Source organism: Silurus meridionalis, chromosome 4 (assembly GCF_014805685.1).
Source record: "Silurus meridionalis isolate SWU-2019-XX chromosome 4, ASM1480568v1, whole genome shotgun sequence".
In the NCBI taxonomy this organism is placed as follows: domain Eukaryota; kingdom Metazoa; phylum Chordata; class Actinopteri; order Siluriformes; family Siluridae; genus Silurus; species Silurus meridionalis.
Genome location: NC_060887.1, coordinates 13,343,592 through 13,363,582, shown reverse-complemented (window position 1 = coordinate 13,363,582; position 19,991 = coordinate 13,343,592). Strand labels below are relative to the sequence as shown.

Below are 19,991 nucleotides of genomic sequence, written 5' to 3'. Positions count from 1 at the left end.
CAGCTTGAATCCTTATTGTAATAGATGCTTGTCATCTAAAATTAAATAGGAACAGGTGAGATTTTTCATTATTTTTTGTCTAGTGTTGGTGAGTCTGTATCTACAGCATCCTTAGCTTTGTGTTCCTGGCTGACAGAAGTGGAACCCAACATGCTTTACTGATATTGAAGCCTCAAGATTTGCGGTGTTTTCCTGAGATGTTTTTTTTTTTTTTTTTTTGCTTACCATTGTTGCACCAGTGGTTATGACAGTTCCACCATTGGCCTCTCATTCGGGCGGTAGGAACAAATCAGCAGCATGATTTTGACTGCACCTTCCCACCTCCAGGCCTGAACACATCAGATCCAGCTCAGTCAAGGTTTAATAATGAGCTAAGTTTAATCAGATGTATTGAGAGAAGGGAAATCTTGGTTGTGCTAGCCCACACATAAACCACAAATTAAATGATTTAAATAACCAATGTACACATACAGCTCACCTTCTTTTCTAAAACTTTTATTTATGAATTTGATAATAAAAAAAAAGCATAACTATAAACAGAAAATCCAGCAGGAATACCACCAAAAACACCCAGCCACAGCTTGGTGCTCTCAATCTCTTAAAATAATTAGAATACTAACTGACCCACTGCTGTCATGCAGTCTGGGATGAAAAGATCCAGCACTATGATGGGACAGTTATACAGAAACCCTTTTGAACGAGAAGCCAAATACATTTATTTATAAAAAGTAAAAAAAAAAGATGTTAGATGAATAATAATAATAATAATAATAATAATAATAATAATAAAAACTAAACCCAAATTTGTAAATGCAAAAAAATAAATAAAAAACAATTATTAAATATTTCATCCTTTGAAATAAAAAAACAGGGAGTGAGAGGAGGATGGCTGTAACTCTGGATAAACACGAGCCTGTTTCACTATTCAGCTTCTTCTATATACAAAGAGAGCAAGTCACTGTGTGGTCTCTCTCACGTTAACTGTGATATTTACTCCTCACAGTCGATTTATTCCTCCATTACAATCCAAACACAAGGAACTGCTGGTTTTAGCCGAACAGCAGAACTCCAAAAAGCAAGAAATGCAACGTGTCTTCTTTTGAATTATAATGTTGAAGTATAATGAAAAAAGGCATGCTTTGCCCTGAAAAATCTCCTGAATTCAAATCCATGGAACTCTTTCAATCCCCCAGGTTCCCCAGTGATCCCTCATTGTGTGACAATTGAAAAGGAATGACAACGAGCAAGAGGTTTACAAGGTTATCAATATGTTTACAAATATATTAAACAAAAAAATGAAGACAAGTCGACTTTTAGCAGGATTTTGGTTTATTCTTGAAGCAAACCTTGTTAGTTTTAAGAGTTCTGTTGCAAGGTGCTTAAAGTTCACAGTATCACATCTGAAATAAGGTTTAAAGATGGTTATCCAGTGAAAAAACCAATAACATGAATGTACAGTACACCAATCGGAGTACTAGTTATTCTACAAATGTTTCACCCCACACACAGTCACACACACACACACACACACACACACACACACACACACACACACACACACATACATACAGATATATACAAAAGAAAAAAAAGTTAGGGATAATTGGAAGATTGGAAAATACCAAACACTCCATCAAGTCTCTTGCTTTTTCCTTCATCCACTGCTACCAAAAGTCTCGCCGGTGGTAGGAATCAGGGTCGCAGTATTTGGTCACCACCACCCTGTTGGCAAATTTCCTCCCTGTTAAGCTTTGCATGGCTTTCTGAGAGTCAAACAAAGACGTGAACTCCACGAAGATCTGCCAAAACAGATGGACAAGAGATCTGTGACGTAATGCAATAAAAAAATATATAAAAGTGCGCAGGCGTGTGTCTACCTTGCCAGTCCCGGGCACCTCAAGGCCGTCAACAGGCCGAGGAATCTCGATGCTCTTTACTTGGCCATATTTGCCGCATTCCTCCCTGACGTCTTCTACGATCTCCTCGTATTCCTCGTCATCCAGCAGCTCCTCGGGGGATACCATGTTCATCAGACACAGCACCTCGGTGGGGATGCCTCCCATCTGGTTCATGGAGCTGTTCACCAGGCCGGGCAACTGCAGGGTCACTGGCGTCTGGCTGATTCCGGTCTGCAGCAGGAGGCATGATGAGAAGCGAAAAAGGAACAAGAAAGAAATTTATACACTCCTGCCCATATAAACCCAGTGTCATGTTGGAACAGGTTTGGGTCTTAGTTCAAAGTAAAAATGTAATGCTATTGCATTCTATACTATACTTTGTGGTAGCAGTTTGGGGAAATATGGCTTGAAATATCAGGTGCTGCAATACATATGTCCATATAGTGTATATTGCAGTGAAACAGGAAATTGACAAAAAATTCCTTTAGCAATGAAAAACTAAAAAACTGGATAATGTTCTTGAAACATAAGCATCCGCATCATTCCTCTAGCTGTCGGAATAGAAATGTCTAACTGCAGTTCTTCATCAATGCAATCAGTTTGCACATTCTCACTCTGCATCATCCTTCTGCTCTTTGTCATTCAGTTGGAACTGGATTAACACGACTCCTACCGCACAGTCGCCATAATATTTACACATGAAGTGCGGTATACATCTGGTCCTGTACATTTCACTGGGGTACTGGAGGCGAGATATTTAGTCCAACTGTATACATTCACATGGGAAAAGGCTGACAATAAAAACCAGAATGAAAAAGAGCAGAAGCCCCATTTAACCAATGAATCTTCAAAATTCTTACCAGTTAAAACAAACACACACGCAGACACTCACCAGTGTAGTGTTCTTGGATCCAACGCTGGCTCTCTGGACCAGGAGTTTCTTGTCTCCTAGCTGCATGCCATTGAGCCCAGCGATAGCCTGCATCACAGAAGAGTGCACAGGTTTGAACTTTTTCCTTGCTTTACCATTGGCCACTCTACATCCTATAAAGAGTACACTATTTTTAGAAGACATTAATGGAATGGTCAGTCACTTGGTCATGCTTCCTGGCCTGGCTCTACATTGTGCGAAACGAATGCGATTTTTTTGCTTCAGTAATCTTTTCTTCAATTCTCCCAGCTCTTCTGTGTACAAGTTCGAAACTTGAACGGCTTCTACATTCTGGGGTCCTATCCATAAAAAACACAGAGATCAGGGCAAGGCCATAGGAATAGATAATAGAGAATATACTATATAACAAATATCACTAGACTTCATGGTTTTTCAGTAAAGATATCAAATGATGACCACAAGTCGCATCATTTACATTTGCGGCATTTAGCAGACGCCCTTATCCAGAGCGACGTACAAAAGTGCTTTGAGTCTCTAGTAATAAATAAATCTACACTGGTATGCAAGATTACAAACTCAATATAAATATAACCCTTGAATTCTACAAACTTGGAAAGTGCTAATTTAAGTGTTAGGAAGAGGTAGGTCTTCAGTCGTCGCTTGAAGATAGTGAGGGACTCTGCTGTACGGACATCTAGGGGAAGTTTATTCCACCTCGGTGCCAGAACAGAGAAGAGCCTTGAAGTGCATCGGCGTACAGTCTAGAGATCTTTTTCCGGATGATAAAATACTTGACTGAAGCAACTAAGAAGTGTTTTAAAAAAAAAAAAAAAAAAAAAAAAAAAAATTATAAATAAATAAAAAGAATCTTAATAAAATCTGGAAACACAGGAACACAAGTGCTCGCAAGATCTATGATCCAAAGACAATGAAAATGTAGAAGAAAATCCATATAAAAGGACAGTGCTTATAATGTTCGAATGAGCTATGCTGCAAAACATCAAAACGACATCTAAACACGCACATATATATATATATATATATATACACATTATTTTCGGTGTATTGCCCACCTCTGATCAGTTTGCCCCGATAACCCTGCCTGACATAACCCCATCACACTGGGTAAATTCAAAATGAGCTCTTAAGAAGCAGAATTAAAATCAATGTGGAATCATAGCAACGCACACGACTAATTTCTCCCTATTTCAAATAGCTGCTTTCAGCTTCTCTACAAGGTCAACAATAAATACAGGACTGGTCATAAATCTGGGGCTCTTCATCATACCGAACGCGCGAGCGCAATTCGGCGAAAGCGTGTAACTGTGCGCATGATGACATTGCGTAAACACACACGTCACCTGGTCGCTGATGTTGATGTCGACGTATTCACAGAAGGCGTAACCTTTCGAGAGCGCCGTGGCGGTGTCCTTCACCAGGTTAAAGGCTTTCAGGGGTCCGAACGAAGTCAACAACTCCTTCACCTGAGAAATTAAGAAAGAGGAAAGTCACCAGTAATCTCGATTAATCACCTCTATCCATTTCTGCTGGAGTCAATGCTACTGTATAGAAAATGTTAATTATAGAAAGAAAAAAAAGATGCGAGTACAGAGAGACGCGTTTGCATATTTAGCAACAGCGCACTGTTGCCATGGAGCAGCCGTAGGAACACACCAACCTGGTCGTCGTTGAGGTAATTAGGAAGGCCGCCGATAAACAGCTTATGAGCCGAGTCAGGCACCACGGTGGAAACGACACCTAGCATAAAAAAAAAAAGGAAAGACTGTAGAACTATGGACAGATCATTTTAATATACAGCAAGTGTTCATTCTTAAACACTTATTTGTGGTGTAATGTTTGAGTTTTTTTTTTCCCACTGCAGTTCCTCTTTTCTGTGGTGGTGTATGAAATATACTTATAATAAAGGGAAACATTCAACTATACTGTGGTCTCAACACAATGTTATAGTACAGCAGTGTGAAAGTCACAAGTGCCACAAGACTATGGGTCTCTTGTTGAATGAATCAATGCAATAAATTGCATGACACATGAGAGCGTTTTTGAGATGAGGGGGTTTCGCAGCTTTTCTTTTTAAACCTTCCCACTCATTACATATTCAGTTAATCGTGAACGTATATTGGCTCATCAAATACCTACGCACAGACTTAATTGTGATCAAAATGAATGATCAGCTGTGTGAATCAATAAAACTCTACCTGGCACATAAACACTTGGGTTCTCGCTCATGCCTGGCAGTGGCTGATAGTCGTGCGGTCGGCGGATCTTCAGACTCTGTCCCTGGAAGATGATGCCATCGAACGCCATGGCCTGGGTCGTCTCATCCACCGAGCGAAACTAAAACCAGAACAAGATGGTCTCCAAAAAAAACTTAACAGACTTGATGCATGGTGTGTCGTAGTGAAAAAAAAAAAAAAGACCTCTAGAAAGGCAAAATTCTTGTCCTGGTTGATCTGGACAGCGAGAACTGGGTTTCCGGGGGCCTGGGTCAGACCTCCCAAACGCATCTGGGCGTTAAAGAAGTCCATCATAGACTCCTGTAAAAGAGGCAAGAGACGCGAGGGATGGCATGACTCTTCAAAACAGTGAAACAGCAAGTGTGAAAGCAGGCTCAGGAATCAAAATGAGCTGTAGGAGAGATCTAAACAGGTCCAATTACTATGAACAAAGTGGAGGATACTTGCCTCTGTGATGCCAAAGGGGATGTTGCCAACGTAGAGCCGTCGTGCCTGACGCGTCATCTGGCTGCCAACAACAGGCACAGGAGTGGGAGTCACAGCCAGACCCTCTGTGATCATTGTAGGGAGCAGGGCGGTGGCAGGAATCTGGCCAGCAGCTGGGCATAAAATACACAAGCAATTAGTCACACACAGAGTTCCTTTTCTGTCGTGAATTAAATAATTTATCAAAACATATAACCAATTAATAATTTATTATTAGAGCACAGCCCACCTTGCATGGCTTTGTACTGCATGGGTGTAATGTGTTCGAAGCCAGATGGAGGAATGTCCCAGTACTTTTTTACTTTGGCCTTCCTTTTCTCACGGTGTGGAGACTGACTGCAAGGAGGACATGTAGTATTTATAAAAACGAGCATTTCTGTTAAAAAAAAAAAGAAAAGAAGAAAAGGATGCACTCGAACGGTTGAAAAACAGTGAATTAAGCTCCATTTTCCAAGACAGACAGTGAATGAAAGTCTTTTGTGATTTATTAAGAATCTGGAGTCCGTTCTAGATGAGTGTGATTCATTACTCTGCTACCATAAAGACAAACGTGTAGAAAGTATGGTCAGTATGAACTTCAGTCCTAATGAAGTCAGAAAAGATTGTTATAAATCCTATCAGATTATGAACTCATAACCCTGGACATTATCTCCGAAATCACATCCTGAGCATGCACCATCACCAGCATACCTCCGCCGCTGTCTCCGCTCTTTGCTGTCCCCATGATGGTCTCGGCTTCCACGTCTTTCTCGGTCCCTGCTCCTTCTTTTCCGACTTCGACTCCGGCTCCTGGAGCTGCTCCTCCTCCTCTGATGCTTGTTTTCATTGTCTCGGTCAGCTGTTCAAGCAAAACAACAACAACAAAAACCACAACAACAAAAAGCACAATACCCAAATGAGTTCCTGCTATCACCCCGGATTCCTTGCAGCTTTCCAAAAGCCCAAGCAAACAATAAAAGAATAAAGAAAAAAGGATAAGATTGGCGTGTTGTTAAATATTGCTGCTTACGTCTTTACTTGGGTTTTTGCTTTGAAGGAAACCTCTCTACCAGACAGTAAAGCAGCGATGTAATGTCCAAGTCCATGTATGCAAATAGAGTGAGTTGCATTCAATTAGTGTTGAATGGCAAGAAAAAAATAATATATATATATATATGTATATAATATTTGTGATCAATGAGTTACAGTTATCTATAGCAGAGATCCTCCAACCTTTTTTTGAAACCAGATTCACGCAGGACAATTTTTCCAAGGAGGTAATGTCCATTTAATATTACTATTATACGTATGATTTACTTATTACCTTATATGTATATATAAATATAATAAAAATGTAATGTACTATAATGCAGCATCTGTGCGAGCGTTATTTATAGATGCACAGAAAAACAAAGCGCGACTGAAACAAGTGCGGGGAAAATTGCCAAAGGATGGAATTGCTCATTTATTCATTTTATTTTAAGAAAAAATTAAATGCAAACTATGACGCTTTTATTGTTTCTGTGAGGCCCGGTGTTTGGGGAACCCCTGCTGTAGAGAACATCAACTCTCACAGGAGCAGACCCCTTGCAGCTTCTCCTCCTCACACCAGTAAGTAACATATTCATCATGGATTTCATGATCATTACTGTCTGCTTTTGAGGAAGGGAAAGTTTTTGCCCTCTCCCCGGGCCTTACCTTGCTTGTTTTCCGTCAACTGTCTCTCGAATTCGTCAAAATCTGACATCTTCCTTCAGTAACTCGACCACGAGTCTCTACCTGGAGCAAACCCCTGACTGTCACTGCACAGTTGCTCGCTCAGGTGGTGCTCAGAGAGTTCAAACACACTCCAACACACCGGAATAGTGGCTTTATAAACGTGCTCCAGTGTCGGGCACCATGTTTTCACCCTGCACACAGACTAACGTGCCTCCTAGGGCGCTAAAACACAGGCTATAACGTATCTTTTAGTGTCAGTTTGTTCTGGATATTTGAATAAATAATAACAGTTATATTTTGTACGTTTAAAAGTGTCCGGTCTTGTAAAAACGAATACAAGTCGGTTATTATGTACATAAACACACAAGAGGGGAAAACACTCCAAAACAGGAGAGTGCGCTTGCTCAGGGCAGGGACCACGTACAAACACTTCCGGGTCAAGTTTAAAATTTTTAAAAAAAGGTGATTTTCTTTTAATGAAAGATTCTTTGGTTATACATCAAGAGGAACAAAATCTTTCTAAAAATATGAGCAAACTTATCTTATATCTAGTTTAATATATAGTTATTATCCACCTGGAAAATACGTGGCGTTATTTTCATGCGTATTTTCAGTTCTCTGAAAAGTATTTACATGATATATACGTGTACAGCAATATCCGTGCTTGTAAATAGGAATTTGGGATGATAGTACAAGTTTATTTTTTTGTATTCAATGTTATTTCTGATTAAATGCGTCGGTTGTCAATCAAAAAAAGTCAAGGTTTTATTGGATGCGGGCGGAGGCGGGACCTGAAGAGCTGCACGCTGTCCTCTGAAAGTGGCCAAAGGTGTCCTGCTGTGATTCCTACACGCTCATATAGGGATTTATTTCTTCTTATTTATTATTTATTCGTCCGACGAATTGGAGTTTAAGGTGTTTGACTTCCCTGAAACACCAGGACAGTGGTGGTGACCTGTCATTAATCAGGTTTTACACTAAACGTTGAAGATCACTGGGCATTTTACCAGTAAGTGCTGAATCCAGGCTTTGTTTACCTGCTGGTGTGTGTAAAAGAGTCAAAAGTTTATAAACAGTGATTTTAAATTTGCATTTGGTACGATTTAAATGAAGGATATGCCAAACACACACACAAACACACACACACACACACACACACACACACACACACACACACACACACACACACACAAACAAACAAATCTCTACTTACAAAACTTAGACAATTACAGTTACTCTTCTCCAGGACTATCATGACTCTCTTTCAAGCATCTCACATATTCTTGTGCTTTGAGTCTCTATTATTATTATTATTATTAATTTTATATATATTATATATTATTATATTATCATTATTATTATATATGAAATAAGTTTAGATAACAGTAAAATAAGTGCACAGCTTAACCGTAACACTAAAACCACTGTCAGGTGACATTATTAATCTTGATTATCTGGTTCAAACGGCAGTCAAGGCGTGGGATTTATAAGACTGCAGTCATTCCTCATAGTTAATGGATTGGAAGCAGGAAAAATGGGCAAATGGTCCTATTCTGAGTTTCTTTGTCAAGGGTCAAATTGTGATGACTTGTTGGATAGGGCAGAGCATCTCCAGAACGGCAGGTTTTGTAGGGTGTTTCCTGTATGTAGTGGATATATCTGTACAAAAAGTGGTCCAAGAAAGGACGACTGGACCTCTTTTACATAATGTGGACAGCCATGTGTTTGTATAGTGTGTACATGGGAAGAGAATGGCACCAGGATGCACTATGTGAAGAAGGGAGCCACCAAAATGTAGTGTGGTGCGCTGGGTGATGTTCTGCTGGGTAACCTTTGGTCCTGACATTTATGTCGATGTTACTTCGACTTTTCCCACCGACCTTCACATAGTTGCAGACCAAGTTACACCCCCTATGGCCATTTTCAGCAGAATAACAGGTTCTGAACATCCACAGTGCAAAAATTGTTCGCGAACAGTTTGAGGAACATTACCAAGGTGCTAATTTGGCCTTTCAATCTGATTGATTGTCTTATGCCATGTCACCTGAATTACCTCATGAATACGCAAAATAATAAATGAAATATGCAATATTCACTACAAATCCATTATAGAACTGTGGTGAGACCTGCGATGTTGTATGGTTTAGAGACAGTGGCATTGAGTAAAAGACAGGAGGTGTAGCTGGATGTAGCAGAGCTGAAGATGTTGAGGTTTTTGTTGGGAGTGACGAGGATGGACCGGATTAGAAATGAGTCTATTAGAGGGACAGCGCATGTAGGACGTTTTGGAGACAAGGTGAGGGAGGCGAGATTGAGATGGTTTGGTGCAAAGGAGGGACATGGGGTATATCGGGGTATAGCCACCAGGGAGGTTTATGAATGTTGTGAGGGAAGACATGCAGGTAGTTGGTGTGAAAGAGGCAGATGTAGAGGACAGGGTGGTGTGGAGACGGATGATCCGCTGTAGCGACCCCTAATAGGAGAAGCCGAAAGAAGAAAAAGATGATCATATTTGTAGAAGGTGTTCGTCATTCTGAAGACATTCCACTTATACCAAATTCTCTCTTTCAGTGGCACAGATAGGAAGGCTGTCATCGAAAAGCTCAGTCCTCTTGCTGTGTGACATGCAAGAGAAGTTCAGACCAACGATTTTCCAGTTCTCCAATATTGTGAGTAATGCAGCAAGACTTCTGCAGGTAATGTCACTCGATCTGTTTTGGACATTTATGTAAGCTTTTTTTTTTAGACTGCACGGTGTAATGCCCTGTACTGTAGCCCCACTGAAAAGATTTTTCAAATTATTTCTTTTAACATTGTTTTTGGTCATTTTCTTTTGGGTGCCTGTAGTGTAGTAACCTATCCAACACTTTGTGACTATCCGTTGTTATAATGCTATACAGATCAAATCTAATTAAATTGAATGTTCCAGCATGACAATGTGGCTGTGACTTATGAAGGGTTGGTGTAGAAGAACTCAAGTGTCTCGTACAGAGCTCTGACCTCAACCCCACTAAACACCTTTGGGACGAATTGAAACACCAACCTCACTTAATGCTTTTGTGGCTGAATAATCACTAATCCACACAGCAAATTCTAGTTAAAATCTTCCCAGAAGAGTGGAGGTTATTATACAGTAACAGTCAAGAGCGACTACATACTGTATGTCATGGGAAGATCAGATGTCCACAAACCTTTCATCATATTTTTGTTATTTTTCACTACAATTCCAGGCTAGAGATATTAGCTAGAGTGTAGTACTGATAATTACACAATGCTGTTGAAATGCCACAATTCACTAGATCCCGGTGAGCAATTCCCGGGAACGTTGGGCATGAGGGTGCCAGCTAACTGCACACTCATGGGGTAATTTAGCATACAGCATATATGCAGTATATATACTTGCTTGGTACTTGTAAATGGTAATAACCTACAACCTTTTGTTAAATGGAAAAACTTACTGGGAATTTCTGAAGGAACTAATGGCTAAAGACACAAGAGTTCACTGAGTACTTGAAAAAAAAAGACAAATATTAACAAATAAATAGAAGGCAAATATTTGGTACAAACTGAACCCAATACAATACCAGGCCAGATGTTTTTCACTCTGTTGCAGGCTTGTCGGATCCTGGGTATTCCCCCAATCTTGACTGAGCAGTACCCTAAAGGCTTGGGTCCAACTGTGTCTGACTTAGGCGCCGAAGACCTGAAACCCCACACCAAAACCCGCTTCTCCATGCTAACCGAGAGCGTACAGGAAGAGCTTAAAAGCCTGGGGAACCCAAAGCAGGCCATCCTGTGTGGCATTGAGGCCCAAGCCTGCATTGCTGTAAAATATATAAATAGTTTTCTTCACTATAATGAATACATGCTCATGGATGCACGGCAGAGTACGAGTCCTTTCTTTCTTTCCGTTCACAGTGTACAACTTACGATCTTCTGGATAGAGGTATGGAGGTACATATCGTCGCGGACGCGGTCTCATCTCGGAGGTACCCCGCTTCACCTTGAATCCCTGCATTATCCGTGCACGCAGCCTTCAGTACTCGTGCATGAAACATGGCCAAGCTGAATATGTGTGTGCCATCTCTGTTTTCCAGTCAGACCGACCGACTGTTCGCTCTCTCGCGCCTGAAGCAGAGCGGAGCGTTTCTTACCACCACAGAGGGCATAATGCTGCAACTCGTACAGGATGCCAAGCACCCCGATTTTAAGGAGGTACCTCGATCTGCGCTCATTCTAGTGGCATATTTCACATAACACCATATCTTCTTTGTCATTGTTTGATGGCTCATGTGTCTTTGATCTTCTTGCTTCCTTATTTCTGTTTACAGATCCAGAAGCTTCTAGCGCATCCTTCTCCAGATACAGGTCTTATAAGCTTTTTCAGCTCCCTCTAAGAAGAACCACAATAAACCCTCAACAGCAGGCTGACTGAAATCAAATCATCGGATTCGAAATACCGATTCGTTCGGGTCTGCGTTGCTTTCGATGCATCAATAAATAAAGACGGTCTGTCCAGAAATTTGCTTTTGTTTTCATTGCGAGCTCTAAGAGTGTCACTTGTCCAACACACACACACACACACACACACACACACACACACACACACACGTACACACACGTTCAGGACCTGGAGCAGTCTTGCTGTGTGACTGTCATGCCTCCCTCCTCTCCTTGCTTCAGCTGAACAGTCTAACAACTATTTCCTCAACAGAACAGTGGGTGTGGCCATACAAGGTGGGAGGGGACAAAGGGACACCCAAATAGAGGAGTGGCAAAAGGAAGAGAGGAATACTAAAGGTGGAGTGTGTGACGTTTTTTCAGAGAAAGGGAGGGGAAAGACGGAGAGAGAGAGAAAAAGGAAGTTTTCCGAAGTTTTTTTTTCTCTTCTCTCGCCCTCCTTTTTTTTTTTTTTTTTTTTTAAAACAAACATTACAGAGAGAGCGAGAGAGTGTGGGTAAAGTATAAAACCTTCGCTGGACTGTTTGGATGCAGAATGAAAGACTGATAAACCGAAAGAGGAAGCGAGGAAGAAAAGGGGAAAGGAAAACAAACACCCAGTGAGCTTGTAACAGATGACGGCATTAAAAATTGACAGCGTGAAACCTAGGGCCTGTTGACAGACGAGAGGTAAGTGTCCATTTCTGTATTTCTTTCTTTGCCTTTTTTTTCTTTCTTGCTCTTTTCTTTTCTGTCTATCTCACTCTATCTGTCTCTCACTGTCTGTCTGCTCCTCGATCTCTTTCTGTCAGGCACCTCCTGTCTCTCACTTTTTTTTTCTTACTCTTTCTCTTTTTGTCTCCCTCTTACGCTTTCTATCTGTCTGCTATCTCTCTCTCTCTCTCTCTCTCTCTCTCTCTCTCTCTCTCTCTCTCTCCTGCATAAACTTACACTAATTACATCTGACTCTTATAGGAAAGAATGTAAAACTATCCATTCATCTATAGGGACATGTCCTTCGCTGACCCGAAGACTTTTTTCAATTCTCCACACTTGTTTACATTCCCTGAATTCTGATTTTTCTCTTGGTGTTGAATTTGTTGTTTTCTAGAATCAGAATTTGACATTCCACCTCATTCTCCCTGCATTGCAGAAGCTTCCTTGACCATGACGTCAGAACTGGACTCCAGTTTGACCAGCATCGACTGGCTCCCACAGCTGGGAATGAGCAGTCTCCGCTCGGGGAAAGAACGAGGGGAGAGAAAGCGAGAACGAGAACGAGAGCGAGGGAAAGAACAAGACACGGCCCCATCTATCCCAGCCTGCTCCCCTCTACCCAACTCCAAAGGGAAGCCCCCACATAGTTATGCCACCCTCATTGCAATGGCAATAAGCTCTGCTCCGGAGAGAAAGCTGAGTCTGAACGACATCTACACGTGGATCAGCGACACGTTCCCGTTCTACAGCAGAGGAGGAAGAGGCTGGAAGGTTGTTCTAGAGCTTCTTAAAGACGCCTGAATATACTGTATATCTGGTATCACAGTGAAACTTTTTTAATTCATTAATGAATGTATTTTTTTTTTTTGGTTCATGCAGAATTCCATACGACATAATCTCTCCCTGAATAAATGCTTCCGGAAAGTTCCAAGACCGCAGAGTGACCCTGGGAAGGTGATATGTGATTATATGAAGTGACTTTTATAATTGTTTATAACTAATCTCAAGACAGAAATGTATTAATCACAGCAATCCAGCAATTTCATGAAAGTGAGATTTTTAGCTTTGAATGACTTTCCACCACAATTATGGAGCGTCCTCTTAGGTTGAAAAAATGTTTAAAGTACAGAATTCATTTCTACTCTTTAGTCCACATTGGGTACGTTTACATGCGACCACATAATGCATAAGTAACCTGATTGACAGCTCAATCGGTTTGAAAAGCCTTCATGTGATCACCATGGTAATTGACAAAAATAATCTGTAAACAGGATTAAATTTAGTCATGTTAAACTATTCCGCCTGAACATTTTGCTCATTCAGATTGTATGGTTGCATACATACATTCTTGTGCAAGACATTGTTTCAGGGTATATGTAATGCACAGTGAACTAATACACTTTAAGGACAAAGGTACTTGACATCTGATATTTTCAGCTATATGTAATTCTTCCTACAAACAGTTTAAATGCACACATTTGTTTAGAATGTCTTTGAATGCCAAAGCCTTAAATATCCACTTCACTTGAACTAGGAGATCCAAGCCTGTTCTGGCATGACAATGCCTCTGTGCACAAAGCCAATTCTATAAAGATATCATACATGAGTGGAAGATCTTGGGTGACCCCCTATAGAGCTCTGACCTCATCCCTATTGAATACTTCTGGGTTGAATTGCAATGCTGACTGCACCCCTGGCCTCCTTACTCTACATTACACTGACTTTTTCCTAATGCCCTTATGGCTGAATGAGTACAAATCTTAACAAATACACTTGGAAATCTAGTGGAACACCTTCCCAGAAGAAGGTTATTATAGCAGCAAATGGAGACCTAATGTGGAATGAGAAAAAGTTGTAGGGTCAGGTGACCAACTTTTGTCCATATAGTGTGTATTGATTACAGTGTTAAAAATACATGCATGTATATGCAGTAGAGTCATGAGTTCAAATCCCAGCATCACCAAGCTGTCGCTCCTGGGCACTTAAACAAGGGCCTTAATTGTCCTCAGTTGGAAGAATAAGATAAGATTTGGATACGTTTTGGCCGCTGCCAAATTCCACATATGTAAATGAATTGGATTGAATTTAGTAAAGTTTACATGTAAACATACCTACTAAGAATGTAAGCCAGAATAAATAAACAATCATGAGCGTTTATCTCTTTTAAACAATTTTGCTTCTCGCCATGTTCAGGGTTCTTACTGGACCATGGATGGACAACCAGACCAACATCAGGCTAGAGGGGCTAAAAGACCTTATCCTACCAGCGAAGAGGAGACGGTACAGTCCTCAAACATGACTCATTTATTTCTCATGTGTTGTTATGCAAAACAATAATGCCTTTTCTACCAAACCAGGAGGACCCTGAAAAAAACCCATCTACAGAAGACAAAACCCATAACAGTCAAGCTCTTCCACCAGACATCAAAACGACTCTGTCTCCACCTCCCTGCAAGGTACAGCTTCGTCTCTGTTCACACTTTTCAGGACAGATTATACACTTTAGCGTATTTGTGACATGATAAAGCGTTTTAAAGGTGGAAGGAGGAGAAGGTAGGGTTGCCAGGGGACAGCCATGTGTGTCTAAGACATTAAGAAGAAATCACAATCCAGAGTAAACAGAATAAATCATAAAGATTTGATGAATTAGCCAAAAACTAACCAACACTTTGGACCAAATTGTAGTAAATGGTGGGTTTTTAAGGAAACCATTAAACTGTGCATACCATGTCTAGGAATATTTTTATGGGACTCCTGTTCCAGAAGGTTCTTGCCATTTTCATCTACCATCGACTATATTTTAACCTTATGGCTGTTAGCACCTGATAGCAGGTGTAGTTTCTTCATAAAATATTAAACAATCTCCCTGTAATCTAAAACATTAAATAAGAATTAATTGCCTGTTTATTAGCATCAGATACACTATATATTCATTTAAAATTGATCTGTGGTTCAAATTTAAGTATAGAAAGAATGAAGGGATTGTTCGATTGGGATTCAGAACTGTATAAGTGTTAAATGCTCTCCTCAGTCAAACACTGAACATTTGATTATAGATCAAGATTATAGAGTTTTGGAGTTATAGATCGCACCGTGTGAAACGTTCCTCAAAACATCAGGAAAAATATATTTTGCAGCTTGTGCGAGTCTAAAAAAGGAATATATTTAATGCACATGTAAACGAATATTAGAATCGGATTGCAGTGCATATACAGTATAAACAACACTTCTGTGATCGGATTGAACTTATTGAAAAGTTCACTGAGTGTTTATCTCTCTGAATAATACAGAGGACTTTTCCTCTCTGGTCTTCACATCTGCCATATATGTAAAGTGGTGCATTTTCAAAACCAAACTAAGTTCAGCCAGGCTTAAAATAGCATCAAGCTAAACCATATTGGTTGACTTTCTGTGTACAGCCCACACACACACACACACACTCTCTCACTTACTCACTCTCTCTCTCTCTCTCTCTCTCTTTCTCTTTCTCAAGTATACTGTTATCTGGAGAACCAACATTGATTGAGCAGATTTCTAACCTCAATTCTAATAATTGATGTTTTCCCTCAGCGTCCTCCCGCCCCAATAACCACGGCCCCTGCTGCCTCAAACCCTTCAGCTGAAATGCCTCTGCGCTTCTCCTTTGCTGATCTCAACCTGCCGGACCTCTACACTTCATTTCAGTCCCTCTGTCGCTCCATGAGAGACAGAGTCACTTCACAGTGTGAGTTAAGCATAGAGATCCTCTGTATGTTCTGTTGGACAGTCATGCTGCACACTTTATTTACAAATAGCTCTCATTTCTGCGCAATCAGTACTCGTCAGTGTGGTATGTGTCGTTGATGAGCCGTCCTGGATAACTCTTTTAGCATGTTTTCTCTTGTGTGGTTTTATCTGGGGTTTCTGGTTTCCTCCAGCTCCCCAAAACAAGCCAGTGGGTGGACTGTCTTTGCTCCACAGTGGACTGGTTTACCAGTCACGGTTTAAATTTATGGCATTTGGTAGACCAATCATCACAAAAAAAACTCTGCAGTGGGTCCATTTCATGCTTTCATGGGACTCTTCCCTGGCAACAGTTTCTTTCTAGCCACCCTCTCATACAGTCTTTAGTTATGCAAAACTGAAATTAAATAGATATGGGTGCATCTTCACTCCACTCTCAGCCATATGTAACTCCTTCAGAGTGACTGTTGGCCTCAATGTGGCCTCCCTGAGGCTTTAGGAAATGCCTTGTCCAGCCAGTGTTTTAGTGGTGTGATACTCTTGAATACAAATTCTGACAGCAAACTTATGCTTTGCAGTCTTTTATCAATAAATACATTCTAATTCTGGCAGCGGTGGATGAAGTAATTCTGTTAAATAAATAAAAAAATAAAAATACAGTACAAAAGTATTTGCCTTTAAATGTACTTAAGTATGCAAAGTATTATGACTTATTATGGCTATAATGTTCCTATTATCGTTTTTGTCAAAGACTCTCACTTTATCAACTTAGTTTATGTGAATAGACTCTGTCACTCGTAGCACACCAATCTATCAATAGAATGATATTAATGAGTCAAACACTGACTGATCTCTAAAATAAATCGTGCAAATAAGGATACGGGTGCTGTGGAAAATTAGAGTCAGGAGTTTCCTTCCATCATTTATTCCTCTCAAAATCTTCTGCTTGCTGTTGAACTGATGCTGAACTGTGTGTTCGTGCTGAATAGATACCCCCAAGTGCAGATACGCGGAAAAGCTACTTAAGTACAGTTATGAATTACATTTGCTCTGTTATTGTCCACCAGTGGATTCTGTTTCACAGACTAAGAAAACCACCAGTCTGTAAAGCTCTGTTGGAGAGAATATAGTGAGAAACGAACTGGGAATTTAAGTACTTGAAAACAATCATGTAGCTGCATTCTGAATCGGGTGCTGAGGTCGAATTTCTCTCAGAGGCAGACCTGCCAGGATTTGCAATAGTCCATTTTTGAGATGAGGAGGAACCGAACCACCATCTGAGCAGCTAAGAAGTAAAGCAGATAAAGGACTTTTTCTAGAACGCTGGACAGCCACAATAACGTTTGCCACTCTTTTGCAGCGGATGCCGCCAGCCTTCTGGGAATCCTGAATGACATTGCGCCGCTCCACACGCCAACGCTTCCACCTCTGTCACCTCACCCGTGTTCCAGCACCCATCCACCCACACACACCGTCACTAGTGTGAACACTGGTCCGAACCTCAGCCATAACATGAACCAAGTTAGTTTCACTTCGAATCAAAACCCTCAGGCTAACGCTGAAATCGACAGACTGCTCCACAACAACGGTAAGGACAAGTGTGTTTATATATAACAGTTTCTTAACAAAAGATTTTCATAGGCTTTAGTCTTTGTGGGTTTTTTCCCCAGTTGTTCCTGCAGACTGGTTCAGTAATGCCGAGTCATTGAGAGAGAGCTTCAGAATCGCTAACAGTTTGGACTGGTCTAATATAGATCTCACCAACCACCCTGGTCAGTTCACAAGTACTGCATATTGTTTGTTGTATTTTGTTACACAATTAGACATTAAATGGTTTCCTTCTGTATTCCAGACCTGGTAGAGAGCATGCGTCAAGCAGAACTCTGTGACTGGGCGCTGGATCCAGCTCTCTTCACTTCGCTCTGCGATTCACTCAATCGCTTCTTCACCCACAGGGGTATCGGCGGCTCGGCCTCCGGCAGCCCGTCCACTATGAACCCGTTAGCATCGCCACTTAACAACATGCAATCGGCTGCTCATCTGTCGCATTTAACGCAGCCCTCTCCACTTAGCTTACCTTCTCCGCTCCCGCACTGTGGTGGTGGTGGTCCATCTGTTCAGAGCCACAGGAAAACTATGACTCCTCAGAGCCATAGTCAGAATTCCCAGAGGAACTTCGAAACCCAACCAGTCACAAGCCATCATCTGCCCTCCAACGGTAAGTCTATGAGCAAATCCGGACACCTATTTATTAAATTATAGAGCAATGGCTCATCAAAACTTGAGCAGTTGCGTAGGTCAGAGACAACTTGTGGATGCGAGAGATCAAAGGAGAACAGGAACATTGGTTTGAACTGATCCACCGCGAGTTTCAGTGAATTCAGAGATACTTTTCTACTCACCACGGTTGAACAAAGTGTTGATTTACTGTAGCCTTCCTGCCAGTTTACACCAATCAATTCGTTCTCCTCTGATATCGCTCATCAGCAAGGTGTTTCTGAGCCCCACAACTGCTTACTGGCAATTTGTTTCTTTAAACGCTACACTCTTCTGTCATCCGTAGCTGTTCAAGCACAACCGTTGACACCTCAAAATCGACCCCCAATGAAGCAGCTACACAGCAACAGTGAGGAGATTCAGGACGACTTCGATTGGGATTCACTGATTGTGTAAAAACTTTGCGAAATACGCGGACTTGTAAAAACTATTTGAAATAATTCAGCGATTTATTCGATTTTATTGGAGACATCAAATTATTATAATTTTTTTTTTTCCATAATGTGCTGCTGGCTCATCTGTAATATTTTAACCAGTCAAAAAAAAAAATCCTAATTCAAAACATAGATTTTCAAATCTTTCGGTACAAAATGGAACACATAAGTCAAAAGGCCCATTGGGACAGGACTCAGGCTGCCCCATGTTTTCCAGGGAGGAGCAGCAGACGGGAGCGTTAATTACCAGAGACATGGTTTGTTTACCAAACTGAACTCATTAAAAACACTCTCGATCTTCCATAAACTCTTGTTGTAGTACATAATTGCAAATACTTAAGTGTAAGTACAGGCATCGTGCCAGTGACGTACAAAAATATTTCTGTCTTGGAAAAGGGGGATTGTGGAGTGGGTAACGTCTGTTCATCAGTAGTGTGTGCACCGAGGTGACCTTGTTCCCCATACAAAAGGCTGACAAGAAAAAAGAAAAGAAAAAGGTCTCTGATGCCAGACTTGACTTTTGCTGTATGTTGCTGCCTATATTATGTTTTACAGCATAATTCAAGTAGTAGAGTCTCGCAACAAAATGCTGTTTGTCCTTGTTAATGATAAAATCAGCCTCCTATTCCAGATGCCTTTAGATACCTTTAACTGGGGGTGTATCATTTATTCCACTGATAACTGTAAAATATTTGAAGGCCCATGTAAGACATGAAATGCTGTTTGCTCTGAATTGGGCACTTTTTATGCTCGGTTCATCCACCAAATAATATTCATTAATCAAATGCATTGACACTAATTAAATAGAAATAGAAAACCTATGCCAATGGTCATAGTATGCAGCCCCCCCCCCAACAACCAAAATACTATTTAGTATTTACAGACAGATTTATCGGGTTTTTTTTTTGTTTGTTTGTTTTTTGCACTTAAAAATTTCTTGTATGTTACTGCAATTTTGTTTCTTTTTTTTTATGCTAAGCTATCAGTGTATTTCGACTGAATACTGTGTGTGAAAACAGTTCAATATTTTCAACTCTCCAATTCTTTCAGCACTTCTTTATCAACTTTTGGGAAATTCAACCAAAATAAACCAGGCACCGCAATATTCTATGCCTTGCACCGCAATAAAAACAGATTTGAAATGTGTGAGAATGTCTGCCTTTTTTTTTTT

The 19,991-nt window shown here is 40.7% G+C and overlaps 3 protein-coding genes across 9 annotated transcripts; 2 read left to right on the top strand and 1 right to left on the bottom strand.

The window, feature by feature from the left end:
- Window positions 1-479: 479 nt before the first annotated feature.
- Window positions 480-7,651, bottom strand: u2af2a (U2 small nuclear RNA auxiliary factor 2a). 3 transcript variants are annotated; one of them, XM_046847771.1, is made up of 12 exons: window positions 7,209-7,651; window positions 6,541-6,576; window positions 6,222-6,369; window positions 5,761-5,907; window positions 5,493-5,644; window positions 5,229-5,345; window positions 5,007-5,145; window positions 4,469-4,548; window positions 4,152-4,274; window positions 2,791-2,877; window positions 1,878-2,129; window positions 480-1,799 (listed from the first exon to the last, which is right to left on the bottom strand). In XM_046847771.1, exons 3-12 carry the CDS (start codon window positions 6,355-6,357, stop codon window positions 1,665-1,667), a joined length of 1,368 nt encoding a protein of 455 aa, XP_046703727.1. In that variant the 5' UTR covers window positions 6,358-6,369; window positions 6,541-6,576; window positions 7,209-7,651; the 3' UTR covers window positions 480-1,664. The 3 variants fall into 3 exon arrangements, with proteins under 3 accessions (XP_046703727.1, XP_046703728.1, XP_046703726.1); XM_046847772.1 differs by lacking the exon at window positions 6,541-6,576; XM_046847770.1 differs by lacking the exon at window positions 6,541-6,576 and having other exon boundaries at window positions 5,761-5,867; window positions 7,209-7,650.
- On the top strand, window positions 6,703-11,751 carry isoc2 (isochorismatase domain containing 2). Of its 2 annotated transcripts, none has more exons than XM_046847774.1 (6): window positions 6,703-7,121; window positions 9,801-9,925; window positions 10,843-11,055; window positions 11,148-11,218; window positions 11,327-11,444; window positions 11,561-11,751. In XM_046847774.1, the coding sequence occupies exons 1-6, from the start codon at window positions 6,962-6,964 to the stop codon at window positions 11,624-11,626; spliced, it is 753 nt and encodes a 250-aa protein (XP_046703730.1). In that variant the 5' UTR covers window positions 6,703-6,961; the 3' UTR covers window positions 11,627-11,751. The 2 variants fall into 2 exon arrangements, with proteins under 2 accessions (XP_046703730.1, XP_046703731.1); XM_046847775.1 differs by lacking the exon at window positions 6,703-7,121 and adding an exon at window positions 8,014-8,238.
- A 342-nt stretch (window positions 11,752-12,093) lies between these two features.
- foxj2 (forkhead box J2) lies at window positions 12,094-19,966 on the top strand. 4 transcript variants are annotated; one of them, XM_046847769.1, is made up of 10 exons: window positions 12,094-12,359; window positions 12,823-13,157; window positions 13,266-13,340; window positions 14,580-14,666; window positions 14,744-14,842; window positions 15,957-16,110; window positions 17,470-17,697; window positions 17,792-17,881; window positions 17,962-18,327; window positions 18,673-19,966. In XM_046847769.1, exons 2-10 carry the CDS (start codon window positions 12,837-12,839, stop codon window positions 18,780-18,782), a joined length of 1,530 nt encoding a protein of 509 aa, XP_046703725.1. In that variant the 5' UTR covers window positions 12,094-12,359; window positions 12,823-12,836; the 3' UTR covers window positions 18,783-19,966. The 4 variants fall into 4 exon arrangements, with proteins under 4 accessions (XP_046703725.1, XP_046703724.1, XP_046703723.1 ...); XM_046847768.1 differs by having other exon boundaries at window positions 12,095-12,359; window positions 12,826-13,157; window positions 17,780-17,881; XM_046847767.1 differs by having other exon boundaries at window positions 12,095-12,359; window positions 12,781-13,157; window positions 17,780-17,881.
- Window positions 19,967-19,991: the final 25 nt, after the last annotated feature.

Coding starts and splice junctions, on each gene's coding strand:
- isoc2 (XM_046847774.1), top strand. CDS start 6,962: ATGGAATTGCTCATTTATTCATTTTATTTTAAGAAAAAATTAAATGCA. Junction 11,056..11,147: donor AGGCCCAAGCCTGCATTGCT/GTAAAATATATA, acceptor TTCCGTTCACAG/TGTACAACTTACGATCTTCT. Junction 11,445..11,560: donor AGCACCCCGATTTTAAGGAG/GTACCTCGATCT, acceptor TTCTGTTTACAG/ATCCAGAAGCTTCTAGCGCA.
- u2af2a (XM_046847770.1), bottom strand. CDS start 7,257: ATGTCAGATTTTGACGAATTCGAGAGACAGTTGACGGAAAACAAGCAA. Junction 5,868..6,221: donor GAGCGGAGACAGCGGCGGAG/GTATGCTGGTGA, acceptor TCCTCCTTGCAG/TCAGTCTCCACACCGTGAGA. Junction 1,800..1,877: donor AGGTGCCCGGGACTGGCAAG/GTAGACACACGC, acceptor CTGTTTTGGCAG/ATCTTCGTGGAGTTCACGTC.
- foxj2 (XM_046847768.1), top strand. CDS start 12,837: ATGACGTCAGAACTGGACTCCAGTTTGACCAGCATCGACTGGCTCCCA. Junction 13,341..14,579: donor CGCAGAGTGACCCTGGGAAG/GTGATATGTGAT, acceptor CGCCATGTTCAG/GGTTCTTACTGGACCATGGA. Junction 16,111..17,469: donor AGACAGAGTCACTTCACAGT/GTGAGTTAAGCA, acceptor ACTCTTTTGCAG/CGGATGCCGCCAGCCTTCTG.